Source organism: Anopheles nili, chromosome 3 (genome assembly GCF_943737925.1).
Source record: "Anopheles nili chromosome 3, idAnoNiliSN_F5_01, whole genome shotgun sequence".
NCBI classification, from domain to species: domain Eukaryota; kingdom Metazoa; phylum Arthropoda; class Insecta; order Diptera; family Culicidae; genus Anopheles; species Anopheles nili.
Window position 1 is genome coordinate 36,149,319 of NC_071292.1, and position 23,868 is coordinate 36,173,186.

Consider the following 23,868-nt stretch of genomic DNA (forward strand, 5'->3'; position numbering starts at 1 on the left):
TGATAGGCATGAAATGTCGACGCTTGACATTGGATCCGGCGTGATGAGCGGTGGCTCGATATAGCTAGCAGATGCTCTCTTACTTTCAGCGGATGTGTCAGGGATTTTTTGCCAACCAATCAATGCGCCCGGAGTGTTTTTTCATTCGCCAGTTGGACGTTTTAGTATCGACGACGCAATGTCGGTAATTCGAGATCAACCCTGACTTTCAAAAAACCCCCATAATGTAACTCTCCCAGCTCAGCTAGATGAGTGGATGATGAACTAGCTTATATTTCGTGTTTGTACTGAAGCGCTTCGTACCGTTCATAATTCGCCAAACATATCGATGAGATAATACGCACGATGCATGGCATGATCGTGGCCGTCCAAAGGTGTTCACAATGGCTACAGCACAGCCACGTGATGCATTCCAATCAGTCAGTGCACAATGAGCGCGAGTCGAATCAAATCGATCACATCGAGCGGTTCTGTGCGTTTAGTAACACCGTCACGATGACACCATTTTGAGCAGATTCGCCTATCGCACTCACACCGCCGTAACTGCACGAAAATGCGATCGATCGACCATTCAATTGATCGATCGCATTTGTCTACGCGCCTCTCGCGTGTGATTGAGTAGGTATAAAATTACATGCACCGGGCCCGATCAAGTGCTGCATTATTAGTTGAAATGCCTACCGAGGTTGCGCACTGCCTTCGGTAACGGATCCAAAGATGAGTAATGAATGCTTCGTAAAGATCACATACGCCACGGGGCTCGGATAGGGTGCCCGGATCATCCGGATCACACGCGAACGGCAGAGGATTGCAAATAATTGGTCGACATTGAATGCACAGCATGCGCATGCTCGTGTATAATTAGCAACCAGTGCTAACCGTGGAATTGAAACCATTCCCTGTTTTAAAAGTCTAATACAATGCACATTCGATTTGATGCTGCTGGATGACATCTCAAATTATTCTCTTTGCACGTGATGAGATCGACCGATCGCATTGCTTGCTGGGTTCAACCCGCTTCGTGGCAATGAAGTGATCACATGTGCACAGGATGATGCATCCGTTTAGTTGCGAGTGGAGCAACCACCCATCGATGAGCCATAATAAATGTTGATAAAAATTACAAACAATGAAGAATCGTGAGCTTGATGACGTTTTACAAAAAAAAAGACATCCTCCACACTCATGCCACGAGCATCGAACATGAAAGTCCGCTCGTGGTGCATGCGAAACGTGAATTAGCAGCAACTCGAGGAATGTGGAGACGCCACCACTCGGGCGAATCCGCTGATAGTGACACGCGGCAGATCGCGCATCCAAATTTGCATGCACCAATTCGAGAGCTAGCGAAAGCGTTGATTGCACGATTCAATTCTTGATGGTGCGCAACACTTCCGGGTTGGTGTGTCAAAAAAGAAATCGTAACCATTAGCTTCCAGGCCCCGCGCGAGGTTTGTTGAATAATGACTGCAAATGAAAGATAGATGATGCGCAAACCAGCAATTAAATCAAAATGGAGAAGTGGCTTCCAGGATATCAGAACCTGTCCGGGTTCAAAACCTTGTAACGCACAAAAAGCGGCTTAAGCGGGTGCTTGTTTGCCTGGCACTTGAAGTGTACGCGTAAGATCAGGTTAGCTTAACCAACACACCAGCAAAGTGGAGTGCTAAAGCGAAATTCGTCGAGTAGAATGGCAAACCGTGCTCGAAGAAACCGGTGGGCGAAGGGTCGAAGATTCACCAGCAAGCATCTTGTTGCACGATTCGAGGCAACGGTCTCCATGTCGATAGGGTTATTCTGAAGCCATCGCGTCGGCAGCGTCCGAGAGATCTTGCCTGGTGGAGGTGGGACTGTTGCACACGTGGTAGATCGTTGCGCATACAATACATGCAGACATCGAATGGTGATCGTTTGGCTTCGGCGGTTTGCGGAGACATCCCAGCGATATTCACGCGTTGATGGCAGTGTAACACCTCAAGTCCCTAGTGGGGCTCCACGATTGCTCCCCACTATATTTTTTTTCGCACACTCCAAGCGCAGCCGGAGCTGTAAGGCATCCCGCCGGAGTGGGACCACGGCAGCCGGGCAGTGGTTCCAACGGTGCACAACTACACACCGAATTATCCCGGGTGGATCGCGATCCCCGGCGATTTGGGCGTGCTTGTGTGTGGGTAAAGCTCTCCACCGATGAGCGTTGGCACTGTGTTGGTCCAGCGATTTGCGATGGGCGTTTAGCTATAAAATCACAACACCCTGGTGAATTCACTTTTGTTTTCGTTCGAGGCTCTACCGGTCTAGATAAACGGCGGAGTCGCTTAGCATAGCCGTGCAAAGCGCTGAGCAGGGAGCAGTCTACAGGTATCTTCGGTTGAAGTCTTCACAAGGAACAACTAGACAGTGCGCAAAGGTAAGGATGTGATCCTCTTGTGATACAGTGAGCTAGCACGCGCAACAGTGGTGGGTGTGCAGAAAGTGCTCGAGATCAGAATAAGTGCAGTATGAGTCCCAAAAGACCTGAACGTTATATCCGGGTTCACAACCTGCGCAAATAATTGGCCATCATTTGGATAAGAATCTGCGCTAGTGACGAATCGAACATAATCATGAGTCGACACGGTATACTTCAGGACCTGCCTGGAGTGCAGGTGGAAATAGAGTTCAGGTGATAATGGACTGTAACTTTGTGAAAGTTAGTGAGCTGTAACATTCTCCAGGTCTCGCGGCAGTGTTGGCTCCTTTTTTTTAGCAGCAGGAGCTGTTGGTGGTGCTAACATAGATGCTGTCGTAACATATCTCCTGATCTTCATTATTTGCCTTAATCGTCACGATGACTTGGACCTGACTAGGAGTCAAAGTAGAAAGGATGTTGAACGTCCATGACTAAGAGAATGGCCTACTCAGTTCGGTCCAAGCGATCCGAATGTAGGGATGAAATGATAGTGAACGGCTTAGTTATTTTAAACATTTTTGTCGCTTTGCAGCACTCTGCATTAATAATTTATGAATGCTTCATAATTTATGAAAGCTCGCAAAGTTACGTAATAGCAAAGGATTTTGCAAGACAATTTTGTGGTGGTGAAGCAAGACAATTTTAAGAAGACGATGAGTGACGCTTTGTATCTTCATGTCACTGGAACATGCAAAAATTAATTTTATCTCAATTCTGCATAGGATTGATGTAGCTGGACGGCTCGAGGGAGCTTCTTCTTACTGTAGTGCTATTGCACAATATGAGCAATGGCTAGTTTTCGTTTTGCTGGCACACTGGAATGCCATCAATTTTGTGCTGGCAAAGATTAATGATGCTGTTTTTCACCAACGGCTTTATGCAAAAGAAGAATCGACTGAAAACCTGCTTGCGTCTTTTTATGTAAGAGTTTCAATACGGTGGAACTTAGTTTAAATGAAACAATTCTTTTGAAAAAGTTTAGCAATGTGTAGATAATTGTTTGCCTGACAACAAACTACATGATCTTTAATTGCGAATCTTCAATCAAAGACAATTGTAAGATTACAAAAATGGGTAAATTCTTGGAGTGAAAGACATGGTGAAAGGAAATTTGAATGAGCTTATGCTGTTTATAGAGAGCGTCGCATTGTTGTTTGAAATTTTTTGCTTCACCATGGATCTATCACAAATTCAGTTTGTGCAACGTTTGTCTGCCGATTGCAGCTTCTGGTTGTTATGCTGTGTGTTACCTTTCTTCTTCGACATTGTCGTTCATTGTACTGGTAGTATGGTAATTCGATTGCGATGAAGCCACGATTCAATAATGAACACGAAACTACGGCGGTTGCGATGGTTCAAGATTGCTTTATCTGGCCAGGTGGCTGTTAAGCTACTTTGCTGAAAATAAAACAGCCGGCAATCTGATAGGGTACATATTAAACCCCAAAAATCAATCAACTTTTTATGAAACAATGTCATAAATCAAAAAAGGTTGTATTTATTGGTAATTTAATTTTATTAGCTTACATCATGCTTAAACAAGATATTTGTTGATAAACACGTCTGTCTTAATAAGCAAACGAAAGTATTTGGAGCTAAGATTGGATCGTATTTATTCTAGGTGTTATATGTAAGATATGACTTTTCTTTTTCGAATAATTTTTTTGCTATAATGGTTCAATCAAATAAAAATATTCATAATATAATAAACGATTATCGTCTGATAAATAGTCCTACCACTAACACTGTTTCACATCCAAACACGTAAGCTTATTAAATTAAGAATGCTGTTTCCGGATGCGACTTAAGTGGAAGGAGTGCAAAATCTCGCTGAAAATCAACCTCCTGAGATGACGCATGCGAGATTACCAGGTTAATTTGGATTCATGCGGTGGCAACGATAATGAAGCAGTCATCATCATTAGCTTGGAAACAATAGTGCTTTATTGGTCTTTGCTGACGTTCTGGAAACAATCGTTTCGATAAAACACCCAGTTTGATCGAGGGTTGCTTGAGTGGAGCTGTTCACTTTAATGCAAGCAAGTGGAATCATGTCTTCGAGCAAAGATCATACATTTCAAACCCCAACGTTTATTTCTGCACTCCGAATCGGGCGAAGAATGAACAAGCTCAGCCACCACGAGAAGACGACAAAGACATAAGAAGCATAGCACAACAATGATCGATCCAAGCAGCAGAATGATCGTTTGTAAAGTGAGAACTGATCACCATTGTGCCTCCACCAGAAATATCCACTAACACCAGCGATTCGAGTTGAGGGGCCTACACATTTTCTGTTTACGCTATGCTTTTGTCCATGTTTCGTTGTTTTACAATTCTATTAGCTTATCTGTCGGCAGTGAACCTTCCAGGCTTGGCCTCGGTAGAGTGTTTCAATGGAATGGAAGAACAATTTTACTACCATTTGCTATTCAACAACGTGCAAAGAGTCGTCGACTGTGGCTGATTGAAACAACGATACGGTGTGTCTTTCGCTGGAAAGATATCTCTCTACTTGCGGGATGGCAGGGAAGTTTTAGCGCATGCAAAAGTTGTTGCGTTGCTTTTCTCAAACCCATTGTTTGCAGAGCTACGCAATGGGCTGAACTGGAAGCTATCAGTTACCAGGCTGGTTTGTTGTGTATGGATGGAAAGATCAAGATTGAATTTGCTATGGCTATGGCCTAATCGAACGGTAGCAATGCAGACAACCTCCTAGTTGTCTTCTTTTTGTGCAGCGATGTATGAAAGCATTCTTATGCTTACGTTGTAAAATAGGGCGAAAGCGACGGTTGCTTTTGTAACTCAAAATGAGCTAATGTTGTATATCAGTTTTTAGCTACATACGTTTTGACACTTGATAAGTATTCTTTAGATATGGAAGGGGAAAACTGCACAATAGTGCCCTTCAAATCATTTAGCAGGGACAAGGACGTGTGGAACAAACAACATGCGTCACATTACTGAAAAAAATCCAATCACGATCGATGGCTCACGTACAGCGAACCACATTGGCTCACATTGTCCCTTACTTAGCTAGTTACTTATGTACTTACTTACTTACTTAGATCGTGCTTGGCCGTGGGGGAATTAGTGTCTAGAAACAAATGAAGGTAACTCCATTCACAGACTACCGTAGGCCGCCACCAGATTGTTCTTGTCAATTGTGGTAGTCTTCTTCGCGGGCCATTAGTTATTTTGTGTTTCGTGCACGCTGGCCCGATTGAATGCATCTAAAAATCGTGTTTGTTGTTTAATTTCAATCCATAGATGAAGCTGTTGCTGTTAGTGGTGGCGTCCTTGATCGCCGTATGCCTTGCCGAGCCAAAGCCTGCCATCAATGAGGTCAAATCGAATCAACCGCTGCAGAAACCGGGTCGATTCTTGTCCCTGCCAGTACCGGAGAAATGCGCATCACGTAAGTGCACTATTTTTCATATATATTTGTTTAAATCTTGTCTAACATATTGACAGATCAAACTTTCTACTTTGCTAAACGTTTAAAAATAATTCAGTATTAGATAACGTTACAATTAGGTAATCGAATAAAAAGTTCCAAAAACGTTTCAAATGACAAAGTATAAGCTGTCACAATCGTTCGTTCACGAGGTTCGTCGCTTAATTAATGCAGTGCGGTCGATGAAGTCTTTTGTTTTCAATTGATGTCGACCATTCCAAGTTCAACGAACCGATCGATCAAAGAAGAAACTCTCGAAACATCTCCAGCTAATTTGAATTTTTGATACAAGCTCTTCAAAAGAAGCCATACGCGTTGGTCACACCCAGTCGAGAGAATTACGGCACCGGTTCAGGAGACCTTGAGTTTTAGCCGTGCTTGTTGGCCAAAACCCGTTGTACAAGATTACCACGACATGTGAAACGAAAATGAAGCAACGAGAGAAAGATAAAGAAAGAGGCATGCTTGGGGCCGAAAGGATGAACGCTGAGAAAGATCACGTTGCACAGCCAGTTCGATTACGCTAATTTGTTGACTTTTAGGGTGTTCCTTTCTACTGGCGCCCCTCGACTCTGGGTCTTTAGGTGGAGGTGGAGACTGCCTAAGTTTTTACATATCGGGATGCTCTGCCAGCTCGGCCTGCTCGGGTCAAATGTTTACTGTTATGACAGTAAACGTAAGCGACGTAAGCTAAGGTATTTCATAATAAATTGGCACCATCATGGTCACCAGCATCGAAGGGACGTGAGTGGGAAGGGATAATGGGGATGAAGGAAAGGGAGCATCATCCATACTCACAGCCCGGCGTGGGCCCAATGATTTCTAAGTATGTGTTTGACATGAGCGAACCGCAAACCGTCACCCTGTGCGGTGAAGCTGCGAGATGATTTCGAACCATTCGTCGCTATTGCCCGGGGGCTGTTTTCATCTCGCAGATCGCGAACGTGTCCACGAGATTCCAATGGTACCTTTCGACCTTTATTTATCGGTGTTAATAAGCACGATTTCTTCATGCCGTAGCTGCAGCAGTGACCTGTGATGAACGTTGTGGCCACTTTTCTTCTCGCCCTAGCGAGCTCCGGTGCCTGCCGGTTTCCGTTGGCGTTGTGCTCGTCCCCGCCACAAGCTGGAGGATGTCGGTGAGGCAATTTCTTGCACTGTGAACTACATTAGCAACTGGCGCAGGACGGCACTCATGACGGGGTGTGTCGTGATAACCGGACCACAGCGCACGCAGAAAAGCCGATCGTGGCGATTGGCTCAGGGGAATAAGACGTTGGCTTAATAAAGTTACAGGTACCGAGTTATCGCCGTTGGCCTACTTACGTTGGCGCTTGCTTTTGGACGGGAGCTAATGGAAAAGGAAAGTGCTCCCGTTTGTGGGGCGCACCATTGAGGTGAGAGTAAAAGTGCTCCCCGATCGTGATTGATTCGGAAAGAGGCCATGCCACTTGGAGCCTCCCATCGGTTGCAGCACCATGGTGTGGCCGGGGGGGGGACAGAAATTATCGTCTTCCAAAGAGAATGCAAAGCATGGAATGGAGTGGCACATTTTAGCCGGAGAATGATTCGTGTATAAATAGCTTCGATATATTTGAAAATGCTTTAGCTTTGCTTCTCATGGTCGCCGTTACGACGCCGTTCAAAGTGTGAAAACGGGACGGCTTCGCGAACGCGAGATTGCGCAACGAAAAATCAGTGGGTTGGTGAACGGATTTCCGGGGGTTCGCGTGCAGGGAGCGTGATGATATTGGGACAATAATAATTCCAGCCAACCAGCCAACCAGGCATCCCACATGCCGGCCAACCAATCAACTGGTATACTACCTCTGTCGCGCTGTGCACAGATGGATACTCGTGCCACAAAAAATAAACCTGAAATGGTGCTTCATTAATAATTAATGAAGCACTTGAACTTTGCATCTTCATATATGAGAGAAGAAAAAAAAAATAACGCAGCATGGAGAAGATGAAACGGGCACAAAGACAATGATGGTGATCCAGCGAAAGATTGTGGAAAGCGAGAAGGTAAAGGAGGGAAACGCGTTCCTCTCAACGCCGTGTCACCAATAAGATTTGGCGTAGGAATTTGTGTTGCGATGCGTGCACGATCGTATCTTAAATGGCGATTACAAAGATTAGAAACAGGCACACTCCTGCTCACGACTACTGGCACAGTCGCCGGTAGTCGAACACTACACGAAAGAAACTCCTGCTACCGCTGACATTTAGATGGGCGACGTACGATTACGTGTCGTATGGCAGTGATCTTTAGCTATTGGGGATAACCGTCTTCCTGTATTGTGCTCTAAGGATTGTCGCGATTAATAACGATTTCTCTTTTTGTTTGTCTTTTTTTTCCTCACTTTTGCTCATGGCGTGTTTTGTAGGTCCGAAGCAGTTTAGCTACCGTGGACATAATTACTTCTACAGCGCCCATGTTCCGGCTCTGGCCGACAAGCGAGTGGACTGGCTCGATGGCCGTAATATTTGCCGCGAATACTGCATGGACCTGGTGTCGCTAGAAACGCAGGAAGAGAACAATCTCATCTTCCGACTGATCCAGCAAAATGACGTACCGTACATCTGGACAGCTGGTCGTCTGTGCGACTTCAAGGGCTGCGAGGGTCGTCCGGATCTGGAACCAAAGAACGTCTACGGCTGGTTCTGGTCGAACAACCGCGAGAAGATTCACGCCACCAACCAGATCCCGAACGGATGGGGCTACAACCCGTGGAGCAAGTCAGGCCACAAGAAGATCCCGCAGCCGGACAACGCTGAGTTCGACATCAACCAGACGACCGAGTCTTGCCTGTCGATCCTCAACAACGTGTACAACGATGGTATCGGTTGGCATGATGTGGCCTGCTACCATGAGAAGCCGGTAGTTTGCGAGGATTCTGAGGAGCTGCTGAACTACGTTCTTGCAACCAACCCAGGCATTCGTTTGTAAGCGAATCGGAAAAGTGAAAGTGCTCACCGCAGGGGATTGCAATAGAACTGCCCAGCATTGAATGAAAACTGCCCTTAAGCACTGCTTCACATTTTCAAACTCGAGGACTCAATCTCGCTCCTCCTTTCTCCTCTGTATTATTTCCACGATATACTGCTCATCTGATAAAAAAGCTTAGTTTGCTTCCTCATGTAGTAGTTGAAGGTTGCAGAAAAATATGTAGTACTGTTCGTGTAGTGCGTCAGTACAAAAAGTAAATTTGGTAAAATATGCATTAAAGTGAAAACGAACCAAACCGTCAATTAGTAGACTCGATTTACAAGCCGTTTCTTTCTGCATCTTTCAGTTTTACGCGCCTGGGTTATCATTTTTTTAGACAAACAGATTTTGAAAGCTCAGTTTCATGTTTTTTTTTTTCCAAAATCCTGTCCGTTTAAGCCAATGCAAAATCAATATCCACCTCCATCACACAATGGAACGCATGTAAAATGTTTTCTGAATGTATATTTATTAAATAAATAGACTTTTTAAGAAATAATCTTCGACTCAACCATTTTCATTTCATTATCGTGTATGAAATTTCACCGAATGTTGTTCCTTATTGGTGAGTTTAATCTAAAGCTTATGTGAGGTAAACAAATTTGAGAAGCTGAATTTAAAATCATGCCAAAAATTGTCAGCAAGTGTGTATTTTGTGTGTTCTAGTTGATTAGTCTGATTTATCCGACAACACTACTTGAGGTAATCAATTTTAACTTATCATGAATAGAATGGATGAGAAGTAAAAAGCCAGTGTATAAAACATTGTAAGGCACTAATTCATTGTCTAAAAGTTTACCATATGTTTTTTTCTTTTTCCAAATTCCTTTTTTCTTTATTTAAATTGTTCTTATCCTGCTGTATATCCTATGCTCAATACCAATAAATTTGCTTCTTACCTCTACGAATTCTTCCGTCAGTTTACACATGATCCTTTCCTATCCGTCTTTTCATTCCATACAATCTCTCTCATTCTCTCTCTTTCTATCTCTCTCTCTCTCTCTCTCTCTCTCTCTCTCTCTCTCTCTTTCTCTTTCTCTTTCTCTTTCTCTCTCTCTCTCTTTCTCTCTCTCTCTCTCTCACACACACACACACACACACACACACACACTTTTCCACTCTTTGTTCCTTAATTTTTTTTCATACATTTCCTTTTTTTCTTGTTCTCTCCATTCTATATTTTTTTACATCTGCCTTATTCTATTTACTATTAGAATTTGTATTATTTTTTATCCGAAACTTAGTGGACATCGTTTACATCCGTAGAAACCGGAACCGCTCACGGACAAACGACATGGTCTGCCTATCATTCATCCTGGGCAATCCATCTATACACGCGATACATTTCCTCTACATTAGCTAACTTCTATACTTGGTGCATATAAATCTATTAATTAATAATACCTCTTCACTTACTGGGTTGACTACTGAGTGAAGGTTTTGTTTTTTATTTCGATTTGAATTTTTGTTACTCCATTAAATCGATTTGTTTCTATTTTTTCGATGTTCGATGTTTCGATGAAACAGTTTGTAATTATGAAACATGGACATAATTAATTTTTGAATGAAATTATTGCAATTTTATAACAAATAATTTGATATTTTAAAATTATTAAAATTTATTAAAAAAAATGTTCTCCGTTTAATTCCATATGAACTCAATTGAGCTTAATAAGCTAGATAGAAGAAGTATGCACATGATGAACATCATTTCAATCAGGTATCTTTTAAAGTTTTCGATTCATTTTTTAAAAACCACAATTTTTTTTCCAAAAGTTTGCAATTCATTTTCAATACAAGAAGAAGTTATTTACGCAATGGTATGTAATGAATATAATAAACTAAATAATAAACTAAAAAACTAAATTTAAAATTTTTGAAAATAAAAATCGGACCTGCTCAATAATAAGTTTGTGCGTATTCTTCCTCGATACAAAAAAGTTAGGAAATGCGGACAAGCATCGAGGCATACGCACTTAAATATAATATTTCTGATGTACATCCATCTATAGTTGTACAGTAATGCATCACATTGTTGTGCAAATGCTAACTATTTGGCTGTTCAGTCAAAAGTAAACTAAAATTGATTATTCTGTTAGGTGGGTTTTTATATTTATGATTTGTGAAGTTAGATACGTCAATTGAAATGTCAAAGCAGAAAAGGATACAAAACAAAGCAGGTTTTGTGAACATTTTTACGGCCAAATTTGCGATAGTGTTCGCTAGCCGGGCAGAGCGGAAACAGTAATGTAGATTCCACTGTTTTATTGTGGCATGAAGTCGGCTAATCAAATACAATAATGTTATTAAAAACATTAGTACATAAGTATCTTAAGTAAGTGTATTGCTTTGCATGTTGAAAACTTTAATCGTTGATAAAAGAGAAAACAAATTGAGAAATAAAACTGCGAAGTCGTGCTACAACTAGTGGTTCTACCATGGTTTTTACGAATAGAAAAATAAGGTAAATTATTTGAAAATTTCTTATTCTGTTACTAATTTACATCTTTCGATAGGAGAAAAGAATGGCGAAAACTTGTTAAGAAAAAACGACGTAAATTAATTAGACAAAAGAAGGCCCAACAACGCGATAGCTTGGAAACTGCTCTGGAAGAGCAAAGGTGTGCATGTCCTGAGTATCAACAGCAGTTAGTTGAAAAGAATCGGCAAGAGCAGATTGCAGCTGACCGAGAAGAGTTGGAGCGGGCTCTCCGAAATGCAGTTTGGCTAGAGAAGGAACATAAACTGCAGCAAAAGTTCGAGCAAGCACGTCAAGAACAGCAGGCAAAAGAACGTGATAATGTTGAAAAAAGGGAAAAAATTCGTCAGGAGTTTGAGGAACGTGAACGGCAGCTTCTTCAAGCAAAGACTGAGCGTTTGCAACAAGAAGAGCAAGTGCGTAAGGTGGTGCTAGAACGACAAGTTAAACTGCAGGAGTTTGCGTCAGCCGGGATTGGTGACTATTTGAAAGAGCTCCAAACAATATACAATACACGTGAAAACGTGGAGAATTGTAAGTTTTTCGTGAAAACGGGAGCTTGTCGACATGGATTTCGATGTAGTTTAAATCATCCCACGCCTGGCTTGAGCAAGGTATGTTGGCAAATATGCTGCCCTATGCTGACAAATTTCATGAAAAAATATTACAACCTGAATATAACCTGGCTTTTCGCAGCTCATTTTGATTCCAAACTTCTTCAACCACCCGGCACTGGAACATATGGTACACGCTGAATACGGGCACGATTCTCGGCTTGAGTTCGATGAGGATGACTTGAAGAGTAGTTTTGCTGAGTTTTTTCGTGATATAGTCGTCGAGTTTGAAGTGTTTGGTAATATACAACACATTTTTGTGTGTCAAAATTCTGTTTGTCACCTCAGAGGAAATGTCTACATACAGTATGAAACCTTGCGGTAAGTAATGACGTGCGCTTGCGAAGGTATTATATCAATTTAAATTTTACTTCATCAGAAATTCTGCGGCTGCTTACTTGCGAATGAATGGAAGATTCTACGCCAAAAAACAACTGCTTGTGGAATTTAGAAGCCCCATTGTATGGCCAATGGCAGTGTGCGGTAAATGATGATAGCCAATTGTATCCTTTTTGAAAGCGTGAAATCATACTTGCCTTTTTTCTAATGAAGCATGCATTTTGACCTTAACCTTTAAGATACGTAGACTGTGTGCTTCTGATTGGTTTTGGGCAGAATTTGCTTCATCAAGTAACTGTCGAATCAAAATTGCAGGACTTTTTGAGCTGAAACGATGCACCAAAGGTTCGGGATGTAACTTTCTACATATCCTAAGAAATCCAATCAACCGGTACGTGTACAATCATTTCCAGGAATGCAGATCGTTGCAAAGAAAAACGATTAAATCGGGTGCCACACCGCTGACGCAAAAGTATGTATCTGCATCAACATCAGCAGAATAATTTTAATTGCGATCAATTATGTATGTGGGTTTTTATTTTTAATTCAAGAAGTTGGGATGAAATCACACTGAACGAACAGCAGACTGCTAGTAATGCGACCCAATGTCGTTGGTCGGAGTCGCCTGAGCAGGATAATGCGGTAATAAATCACAAACTCTCGGATAGATCAAAAGACCAACGATGTGATCAAAAACGGAGGGATAAAACTGAGACTAAAGGTAGTCGCAGTCGACGAAGCCGGAGCAGAGATCGAAGTTTATCTGGTAGTCGAAGTCGTAATCGGTCTGTGCGCAAACGCAATCGAAGTCGTCGTAGTCGAAGTCGTAGTCGTAGTCATAGTCATAGTCGACGCAAAAGCGGAAAAAGTAAAAGAGGTCATGACTCTAATCGAAGACACGACAAGGACACTCATGAACGAACGACAAAAGAACAATGCCGGAAGAAAAAATCTAACAAGAGCTGTGATTAATGACAAATAAAACAGCACCGTAAAACTGTGTAATAGTTTCAGTTTTATATCAATCATTGACTGTACAGCATGAATATGTTATTGTAAGTTTGTTTTTAATTAATTTAATTGATAGTCAACATTAAAAACACAACCAATGCTATCTACAGAAGAAGTACGAATGTTGTTGTTATAAGCCCATTTGTTCTGAAAGTAATGATATATTTTGCCGAATTAGAAATCCATCTGTAGTTATATATAATACTGCTTTTACGCAAGGAAATGATTAGGAAACATTATTATATCCCAACAATAACGTGAATTGTTATTCGCAATGTAAATGTTACATTACTTGTTAAATATAGTTAAGGTACGAAAACAATAATCTGGCTCATCACTTCGAGCAGAGCTATATTTTTTTCGTATTGGGCTACTTGTTATATACACAAGGGTTAACCACTTCTTCATCGGCTCGACTATTAATAGTCATAAGCCGTATTGTAAATTGAATCGTCCGTACGGTAGGGTATGATATTTCATATTTTATGAGTTTAAGCATTCACTTGATGTTAAGCACAGGTTAGTTTATATGAACTCGGAAGCGTGTGCTGTCACATATGCTAAAAAGTAAGAAAAAAAACTATTAGTCCTGCAGGTACAACAAACAACGATTTCAAATTCCTCTACCAGTAGTGGTGTGGCCGTTTAATGATCGGTTGACATGTGTAATTGCTCTATATGCACTGCACTTGGGTTTTACATACATGGGGAGTGATCAATTTTCAAATGACACCAATTAGTGGTAATAGTGTTTGCAACTCATACGACCAGCATATGCACTTATAATTACACAAACATTATGTGGGACCATAAAGCCACAAAGAAGAATGTTCATTCTCATCGTCCATTACCACGTTTCGTTTCCTAAAAAAGCTCTTGCAATAGTTTCGTGTTTGCTCTCGTCCATGCTCAGCTCGTATTGGATCAGTATCACCAGGTAGGTGGTAGCCGCTCCTACCAACTAGAGAAGAAAATATTGCTGCATAAATCCCAACTCCCATCACAGGGTGAATCCTATCGCTAGGTCACGTACGTACCGTGAATATGAGTGTGAAGTCAAGATTGAACAATCCGCAAGCCGAAAAGCGCACCTTCCGATGGACCATCTGCTGGGACAGCTGCATCAGTTTAGTCGCCAGCTCGCTGTCCGCTCCTGCCGCCGCATTGAGCAGCTTATGCACGTTGGCACCGATGTTGTCGTTTTCCCGCACCAACGAACAGCTACCGTACACGATGTTAAACACCCCAAAACCGTAAACCATGGCCTGGCAAAGAAAAAACATAGCAAACTGCCCTTTCGAGAACGGAGTATCTTGCGAGGTGGAGCCCAGCAGGGCGTCCAGCACGTAGTACGAGTTGAAGACGATGATCAGGAAAACGATCGTCACGATCGTGAGCATCTGGATGGTGAAATAATCCTCGGCGTAACTACATGCCTCACACAACGCGTCCTGAATCTCGGCCACCGTGGACACAACGTCCGGCATCGACTTGTCGTTGTTCGAGTACACCGATGCGATTCCAAGCGGACGTTGGATCTTGATCGCGTGCCAGTAGCTTTGCCGGCGTTGCGGAGAGAGCCGTTTTTCCAGTGCCGCCTGCTTCAGATGCTTCAGCACCTTGTTCAGCAGGTGGAAGCGATGCTTGGTCTGATGAACAAAGCACAGAAAAACGACGATCACCATCGACATCATGAAGTACGGCAGCAGGAAAGCCATCCACGTGGTCACACTCGGGTAGGTGTTGGAGGAGATGAACACGGTAAGACACACGAGCAGGTAGAGCAAGGTGATGGTCACCTTGGCGCTCATCACCAGCAGGTTGTAGTGCAGCGTGCTCTTGTAGTTCGTTTCCATGCCGATTTCCCGGAAGCGTCGATCAATGCTCGCCAGCGCGTGGAACGCTTTGATCAGCTTGTTGCGCTGGAAGACGCTGCAGAAGAACGTCATGATAAGCGCCGTAATGCCGATTGTGAACTGCAGCACATCACCCAATGTGCTGATGTCTGTTCGGAAGAAGAACCGCGTGATGGTTTCTCCCTTGAGGAGCGCGTTCACGTAGCAGCTGCAGAACAGAATCACGTGCACGCTGGAGTTGATGTACCCGAACGGGGTGCACCGTAACATCATGAGCTCCGTTGGGCCTTTCACGACCGTGAACGGCGTCATGCCGGCGAGAAAGGACACGCGCAACACCGGTCGCTGAGCGGCATAGAAGTCCTTCGGATTGAGAAACGTTTGCAAACACTTTCGCACCATGGTAGGTCGGGATGTGCTTTGGTTGGAGTAGTTGGCCGAACTGAGCCGTTTAGCACAGCTCACGACGCCTGAGCGCCACTAATTTTCGTCTATTACCGTCCCAGCCCCGTAAATGTCGTGATGCTCCCGACATCATGCCTTGTTCCATTTGCATCGTAAAACGTGTCACTTGGAGAAGCATGTGTCCTGTGGAAAACCGCTACACTGATACCCTCTATCATGAGCTGCACCCAGGTGAGCAATCTGTCCATCACAGTGTTCAAACGGAAGCGATGGAGTTGGGGTTTTCTGTTGCGTCTTTCATCGCTACACGGCTACACAGCGAGGGATTTGACATGCGTGGTTAGCTGTTTTTTCTTCTTTATTGCGGGCATTTAGTTAGGTGGGGCTAGGTTCGCACCGAGACACCGTTTGAAAGGTATCGTTTCCCTTAATGCTTGCTGGGGTGAAGTGTCATCCAATGGCCATTTATGGAATTGGTTGTAATTAAGCCGGGCGACAGGACACCCACCGACAGCCATCAATTCAACATGGTTGTGTGTGAAATTTGCTTTATAGCTCCATCGCGTCAATGCAAACAGTGGATGGATAAACATCGACACTATCTGATGGGTATCTTTCGATGAGCCGTTCGATGTTTCAACACGAAAAGCGCAGTCCGAAACATGCTCTCTTATCGCACGCATCGCTCTTGGATGGATGTGAAAATCCATTAGCTCCGAAGGATGGCATGGCATATAAGCAGCAGTGTGGTTGTAGCGTCTGGAGTTTGATTTGTCGAAGCGCCATTACCGGTGAAACACATTGAACGTTACATGTGTTCATGTGAGGATAATAGATGCACGGGTCAATGTATCCTTTTAGGTGGAATTAAAAGCACGTTTGATGGGCGTTTAAAATCATGCAACAATAAGTTGTCTTATCGAAATAGAGGTTACAGATACAGTAGCTTTAGACGGTTGCCTTTTTTTTTGCAAACCGTAACAGTGATAGTTGAAAATAACGAGGCTCCATGGTCGAAAGCGTTGGCGTGTGGTACAAACATCCGAGCGGTTTCGGGTTCAAATCTCGACTGAGTGTTCCTCCGTTCGCATGACCAAAAATTCCAATCCATTAAAATCCTTAACAAGGTAAGACAAACACCTTGATCGTACATCGGTTGTTGAGCCATTTCAGAAGAACATTGGGTACTGAAAAATTATGTGATTGTGGATTATTGGTAAGGTAACGTAAATTCTCCCGGAAAACGCGGTAGTACATTCTCTTCGCGATCATGTGCATACCCGTGTGTGTAAAGGCTGCAAAAAGTGATAACGCAGCTGCAGTTCCTATCTTGGTGGCGATCTCTCTGCTTGATCTAAGCCATGGTCATCCCGGAAGGACACCAGAGAGTAGCGCCAGTGAACGGCAATGAGACGCGTGAGCAAACGCAATTGCCGATGCCCAAAAATTCATCAAGTTCTAGTATCCCCAACCCAGCCAAGCCGATTTGTTTCGATCTTCTCCTCCGTGTGGGTAACGACGCCGAGGTAAAGTGGCCTGTTCGCGCGAACAACTCGGCCCCCGGAACGCAACCACGCGGAGTGGCCTTGCTGTAATGAATGGGCAAAATATCAACGATTCGACGAGAGGCTCTGCTGTGGGTCATCTCACTGCCACCGCCGCCAAAGGCAGATGGCCCATTTTGTCGATGCCTCGGTTGTCATTGACGAAGGAAGCATCCAGAGTCGGAATCCGCTCACCGATCACTCCACGATCGTGTACGGTGCCGCCGTTGAAGGGATGGCTCGATGGTTTGGTGTACGATCGAGATCAGAGCCATCGCGGGTTGTGTTCGGCCGTGAACCACTTCAGTCACGCCGCGGTTGTCCTTGAACCATCGCAGCATCTTATTTGGACAACCCCATTAGTGCGGTACTTGAGGTAGAAACAAAACGAATCAACTACACCACGGAAGCGGCACTCATTAGGTCGTGTGCCAAAATGTGATATCCTCGGTCTTATCGTTGGTACATGTAATTTCCATACGAGGAAGCCACGAGCGATCGAATTACAGAAGAAAAATTCAGTGCATTTTTCTAACGGCCAGTGATGTCACGTGGTTTAAACGATGCTTTACCCGCAGTAAAGAGTGAGAGTCCGATCGATGCTTAGACGATCATGCCTTGCCAATTGGCCAGTTTTTTGGTGATCTTATCCTTGAGAGCGAGTGAAGGATGGTAGGCACGTAACCGGAACCGGTTAGAGTATCGTGCGCGACTGCACCATGGTGTTTGTCTGCTTTCCGTACGTCGGCGATCACTTCAACTTGAACTTCACACTGCCGTTTAGACAGGGACACTTTGCAACCAGTTTACCCCGCACGTGCATCGGGACCAGGATGACTTTCATTTTCATCGTCTACCATCGATCCTACCCGGCATCATCGTCCGGTTTGTGGAGGCCAGTTTTGGAAGGTGCGATCAATGATCAACGAACAACGATCTTCTGCTTCTGCTGCTGCTGCGGCTGCTCGAAAATGCAAGTGGTTCGTTAGAAAAATGTGTTTACTTTGACGCTTCTGAATACATGCAAACGTGCGGTGACGCAGAGGCTCACAGAGGCCTATTTGTTCACACGAGCTGCTGGAGATCGCTCAGAATCACGGGACAATATCACACCTCATTTATCAACGTTTTCTAGTCAACGACCCGCTTTTTGTCCGGGGCGTACAAATAAATAAAATAAATAATCACATTACACCCTTGGGCGGGCAATTATCCGCACTCCGAGCGTAATGCCGCATGAAATATGGTGGAAAACGCGCGCAATGTTTATTGTTCGGCATGCAAAGCATTATCGCAAGGAAAATCATCTAAAACCGCGGCTTCCCACATCCATTACGTAGCGTTCGTAACGTGCGTGAAGCGAATGGGGTTGTTGATTTGCAATTCGTACGCAGATGAGAGGCTTACATCGATCCCAGGTGTGGGGGGCTGCATCAGTTTTTCGCCGTCAAAGTCGAAATACCGCCTCTAGCTTTAGCGAAACAGCGGTGCAATTTGTAGCAATGCAGCTTTATCTGTTCCCCGGTATCTGCCTTTTCTTTAGCGGTAAAAATGCACAAAGTAGCTTAAATACTAAGGATTAGGTGTTCGTGGTGATGGCGGGAAAATGATAGTGGGTGGAAAATCACTCCACCAGAGTGTCAGTTACCATGGTAACTACGCAAGTTGTGCCAGCCACTTGAGGAGATTCCGCAGCTCATCAGCTCCTTTCGCTGTCAATAATTGATATTTTATAGATTACGCACGCAAGACCATGATCCTCGTTTATCGGCCTTGACAGGGTGGGAAAACAATCGACGTGCATGGAAAACAATCGTAGTTTACCGACGTTTAACAGCGGGCCTTTTTTTTTACTTCATGCAGTGCGGAACTTATGTAACCGCTTCCCGGCCCATGTAACGATGGTTTTTGGGTGACGGTATTTTATTTGGTGGGTAAAAGCAAAGAAAAAAAAAGAAAAAGGGTAAGTGCAAGCATGTGGCGTAACGTTAATCTGCTCATTACAAACCAGAGCATCACGATCGTCCGGGGAGGTGCCACTGAGCTGCGGGCTGTAGGCTACCATTAGACTTACGTGCTTGGCTGCTCCCCGCTATCATAAGAAACCTCGCAGCTAGTGTACAGTGTGGTACTAGAGCATCAGATCCGTGCCCATTTGCAATCGATGTAAGCCGCTGTGTGCTGCGGGTTCGATCAATCGATTGGAAAGTTTGCGGAGGTGAAAGGCGAGAAACAAATTGCTCGATTATTACGCGTACCGTGTGCTAGCTACGCAATCGCTACTCGCACGAGTGTTAGAATTGGTGAGCAAATTTGGGAACATACTTCTGTTGGTGGTACTCGTATCGAACGCTTCCCACGCCGTCACAAAATGTCGTTAAATTAAAACTCCATCATCAGCAGCGCTTCGCAGGCTGCTTAGATCGTTCCAGATCGTTCGAGCAATTTCGAGGTTTCAGCCGAAGATAATTAGGCGATTGGAAGGTATCGAGCTTCAGCGAGGTTCTGCATAGCGGCTTCTAAAAGCACCATTTTGCTTGATTATTGATATTTATGTCACTGCCGTGCCAATCGGCACGCATTTTAATAGTGAAATCATGATCTCAATGCCAAATCCGAGCACTTAACGCTCCACCGTTTCGAGCTGTCCGCCCAACCACCATCTAATATCGCTCGAAGCTGCTCGAATGTCGTTTGCATTGCGAATTTCGATTGCGAGCGCTTCTCCTCGGCCAGGCGTCGTAAAGAATAAAGATGCTCCAAGACAAAATGGAAAGTTGTTTTCCGTCAACCCAGCGGGTTCCGTGGACGATCCGTGCTCTGGTGTGCATGTGTGCGATGATGGATCGTTGAGCAGCATGCCAGAGAGATATGCTGCCCAGGTCGGGCAGCATTGGGCCTTCGCTGTGCGGCTATTGATGGTATTGCTCAACGCGCTCGCAATCGCTAGCAGCACCGATTCCCTTGAGCCGTTGCCGTAATGAAGTGCCATAATTATGATTCCTTCCTTCGACCCAGCAAAGGTTGCAGCAACCGGCATCGCGCTGCACTTGAGACTGCGTTTTGTTTTAATCAACATCGCGATGAGCGCCATTCAAATGCGCAGTGCGCGTGCTGCAGCATCCCTTCACTCGAATCCCTTCCATGCGGAAGCACTGGCAGCACGGAACTCGATTAGCTGTGCTCGCGCACTCAGACTGGCAACACTGACCCACATATTAGTCGGCGCGAAATTCGTTCGGGCGGATGCTCCCTGAATCTCCACAGATGTTCACACGCTCCTAGTGACCCCTCGTAGAGAGATCGGAAGCGACCATCTCCATCTGGGGGCTGTATAAACGAAAGTGGTTACGCAACAACCATCAGGCTTCGAATTCCGGCGCAATCGCGAGCCCTACGACCTGAGCGGCTCTCTCATGGATTCGGATAGGTTCAGAAACGGTTCCCTTTCGGCGATTTAGGTCGGTCAGCGAAAATTCCCGACACCTGGGACGTGAAAAAGAAAGCAGTGGGTTGGGGCCGTGCTCGAAAATAATAACAATAAAGCAGTCACCATCTTCGCTTGGGGGCAGCCCATGGGCGGATTGCGATGAGCGTGTGGTTTTCGGATGGATGGATAGATAGGACCCGGTTCCGAAGACAGTTGATGCCATTTTCACCCCAATGCCAGGGGACGGCTCGAGCAGAAGTACCATCGTCACCGTTGGCGCGATGATGGCGATGACGCAACTTCCTTCAAACACTTTCGAGCACTCCGTCGCGTTTATCGGTCGCGCATGTCGTGCCAGAGAAAATATCAATTCTGACCCTTCGTGAGGTGCGATTGGCCTCATCATCCCAGCCCCACTGCCAAGGGTCACTTGTGGGTTGCATCATGGGCTTGGTCAAAAATCAGCTCCCATTGCTTGTCTCGGGACGCGTCGGAATGCTCGATGAGCGGAGCATTATTCAACGCACTTGAAGTGATCGTGCCGATCCGTGCGCCAGCAACCTCCACTCGATCGTCCGCAATGTTGGTCCAGATGGAATGGCACGGGACCGCCTGGCGCACGGGACGGTGAGCAATTATTAAATGAGCTTTTATGCAACCCAGTGCGCAGTGAGTAAAGCTAAACAACGAGCAGGGGAAAATTAATATCAACCACATTGTCTCCACGCGAGGCTTTTGGTGGGAAGATGCGACCAGAGTGAGGCAGTTGGGAGTTGTTGGTTTTCCTAGCCGTTGTTTGGGTGGTGATGTCAATCTCGCTAGTTTGGCTCGGCCTGCGTGGTATTTGTTTCGCTATTTGCAGATGCGTTTTTTGTTGCCTGCCCGTCGTTTGCTTTGCCAGCGTTTCTTTACCGTCTCCTTAAAGCGTGTGGGAGCGAGGCACAATGGATGCCCGAAAATCTGCTGGCATCCAATTCGGTGTCAAATTCCCGCTTATATGGGCATTCGCCACATCCGAGAGACACTCGGACCGGCAATCACATCTGCCCTTCCGTTTTTCCGTCACCAGAAGAAATTACGTAGTGCGAATTGTTGGACGCGAGAGGAAATCTACGTCCGCTAGGTCGCGAGTGTCGTAATGCAGCCGTTTTGTAATGGCATGGAGGATGTTATTAGTCTGGAAATACTTGCTAAAAGCCGAATGCTAATGGCAGGTTTGTCATAGCGCTGCGAGATGGTCCCGTCCGTGCTTTCGCTGAAACGCGGGATCGCGATCGCTGTGGTTTCCAATTAAAGGTGGGAAAAAAAATCACGCACCAAAGACGACGGCATTATTGGTGGGTGCTTAAAATTAGCGGCTGGTGTTTAATAGTTTGATGTTTTGTTGCGTTTTGCATGCACCACCGAGCGAGAGTGGAAGGAAATCGAATTAAAGCGGATATCGTTACCAAACCATGCGAAACCAAACAAATCAAAAGCCGCCGTTCCCGGACGTCGACCATTAGGAAGTAGTCTACGGAACACGAACGAACAGTGGCTGAAGCACGCACTGGGCTTCAGGACGGTGTTGTTTGGCATACAACAGCAAACAGCGCACTGGAATGCACGCCTGTAGAAAGTGGAATTTGGGCGAACTCTGCAAACAAGTGACACTGGGGGTTAGAATGTGAATTCACAGCTGCTTAGGCTATTTCGAGAAAACAAAAATCGTGCTGCTTTTAAACGCACCGTTGAGGAATTTATGTAAAGATAAAGTGAACACACTGTTACGTGTGAAGTACAACCATTCCATAACTATTCGCATTGAAACACCCAAAGATGTGATACAGCCAACGGTGGTGTTTTGTGAAAGGCAAAGCTCCTGCTTCGCTACTCGCTATCAATATTTTAAGATGCACATTTTGGCGCCTAGTGGCCTCTTTTACGGGTTAGAGCACCATATCTTAGCATATCGCTAATGGTACACTAAAGAAAAGCAAAATGTCAACGATGACCAGGCATGCCGACTAAAGGGTGGCTTTTCGGAGCAGGGGGTTCTATGATGAACTAACCTAATGTCTGGCTGATCGCATATTCATGAACTGCTACCGCGTGGCCTGCTGGATGGAGATCCGAACAGCTCCAGCAATATTACGTGGTAATGATGTGTGTCCCAAGGCTCGTCCCAGACATCCAATTGTCCAGCGCATAAGTGGTGGAGCATAAAATCGATATTGATGCATAAGCGAACCACTGACGGCACGCAAGAACGGGAAAATGCATCCACGTGTAATGATCCATCGTCTAGTGTGATCGGTAAACATGCGATCAAGGATAGGGTGCGATCAGAAAAGGAAGTAAGAGTTTATGCATAGGCTGAGAATTATTTAACAATAAACTGAAACGATAATCGAGACCAAACTAAACCGACTTTTAATTAGGATTACATAAGAATCAACAGAAATTTTTTATCTTAGATGTTTAAAAATAAAAAAAAACAATTACAAAATGTATATTGTAAAAATAGATAGATATATGCATATTATCAAATGCTAGTAGAAAATTGTTGACATTGTTGTAAGGGAGCAAAATCCAAGCTATTATTTATACGGAAAGAGTTGAACAGCTAAATGGATTAATGCTAATGAAATTACATCTTTTACAAATGGATAATAACGTAGTAAAAAAAACATTACCAGCATCAGCGTTGTTCCAGATGAAATTGGGCATATTAACCAGCAGATCAGCACTCAGCGCTCGAACGCCTCTCTCTTCAGAGAAGCGAAGTTTTGCTCTCATCGTAGAGAAAAAAGCTCTCTATGTCTTAACCCGTTGTTTGCTCTGTAATAAATTTGAAGAATTTTCTTTTCCCCTGCTTCCATTTATCAGGAAAAAACATTCCACCATGTGGTAGTTTTAATCGAATAGCAATTCATGGTAAGTATAATATTTACTTTCGGAGTTAACAATGAAGAAAAATTATTTGTAGTTTTAATTACAATTCCAATTGATTTGCTATAAAATAAGCGAAAGCCGTTTTAAAGCAAATCCAACAGGAGAAATGAATGAAATTTGCTTTTGAAAGCAAAACAGATAGCTTAAAATTAAATCTTTGTGCAAATATATGAGGAATAAAGCCTATAGGTTTGTGCTAAATTAAAATGAACAAAGTAACGTATGATGTTTAGGGAAAAAAATACGCAACCGTTCTATGACATACAAGTTTTTTTGACTAGTACAAAGAATATTGAGCTTAAATTATAAATATTTAAAAGTGTAATCGAGTATAGAAGCATAACTAAGCAGAGAATGG

General features: G+C 44.2%; 3 protein-coding genes across 3 annotated transcripts; 2 read left to right on the forward strand and 1 right to left on the reverse strand.

Moving 5' to 3' along the window:
- Positions 1 to 2,281: 2,281 nt before the first annotated feature.
- Positions 2,282 to 9,391, forward strand: LOC128727222 (uncharacterized). Its single transcript, XM_053821109.1, has 3 exons — positions 2,282 to 2,407; positions 5,720 to 5,867; positions 8,297 to 9,391. Exons 2-3 carry the CDS (start codon positions 5,720 to 5,722, stop codon positions 8,857 to 8,859), a joined length of 711 nt encoding a protein of 236 aa, XP_053677084.1. The 5' UTR covers positions 2,282 to 2,407; the 3' UTR covers positions 8,860 to 9,391.
- A 1,762-nt stretch (positions 9,392 to 11,153) lies between these two features.
- Positions 11,154 to 13,326, forward strand: LOC128725365 (U2 small nuclear ribonucleoprotein auxiliary factor 35 kDa subunit-related protein 2). Its single transcript, XM_053819106.1, has 6 exons — positions 11,154 to 11,362; positions 11,415 to 11,991; positions 12,074 to 12,312; positions 12,371 to 12,474; positions 12,646 to 12,802; positions 12,882 to 13,326. Exons 1-6 carry the CDS (start codon positions 11,337 to 11,339, stop codon positions 13,300 to 13,302), a joined length of 1,524 nt encoding a protein of 507 aa, XP_053675081.1. The 5' UTR covers positions 11,154 to 11,336; the 3' UTR covers positions 13,303 to 13,326.
- An 862-nt stretch (positions 13,327 to 14,188) lies between these two features.
- On the reverse strand, positions 14,189 to 15,599 carry LOC128724162 (putative gustatory receptor 28b). Its single transcript, XM_053817927.1, has 2 exons — positions 14,379 to 15,599; positions 14,189 to 14,302 (listed from the first exon to the last, which is right to left on the reverse strand). The coding sequence occupies exons 1-2, from the start codon at positions 15,597 to 15,599 to the stop codon at positions 14,189 to 14,191; spliced, it is 1,335 nt and encodes a 444-aa protein (XP_053673902.1).
- Between the last annotated feature and the right edge of the window lie 8,269 nt (positions 15,600 to 23,868).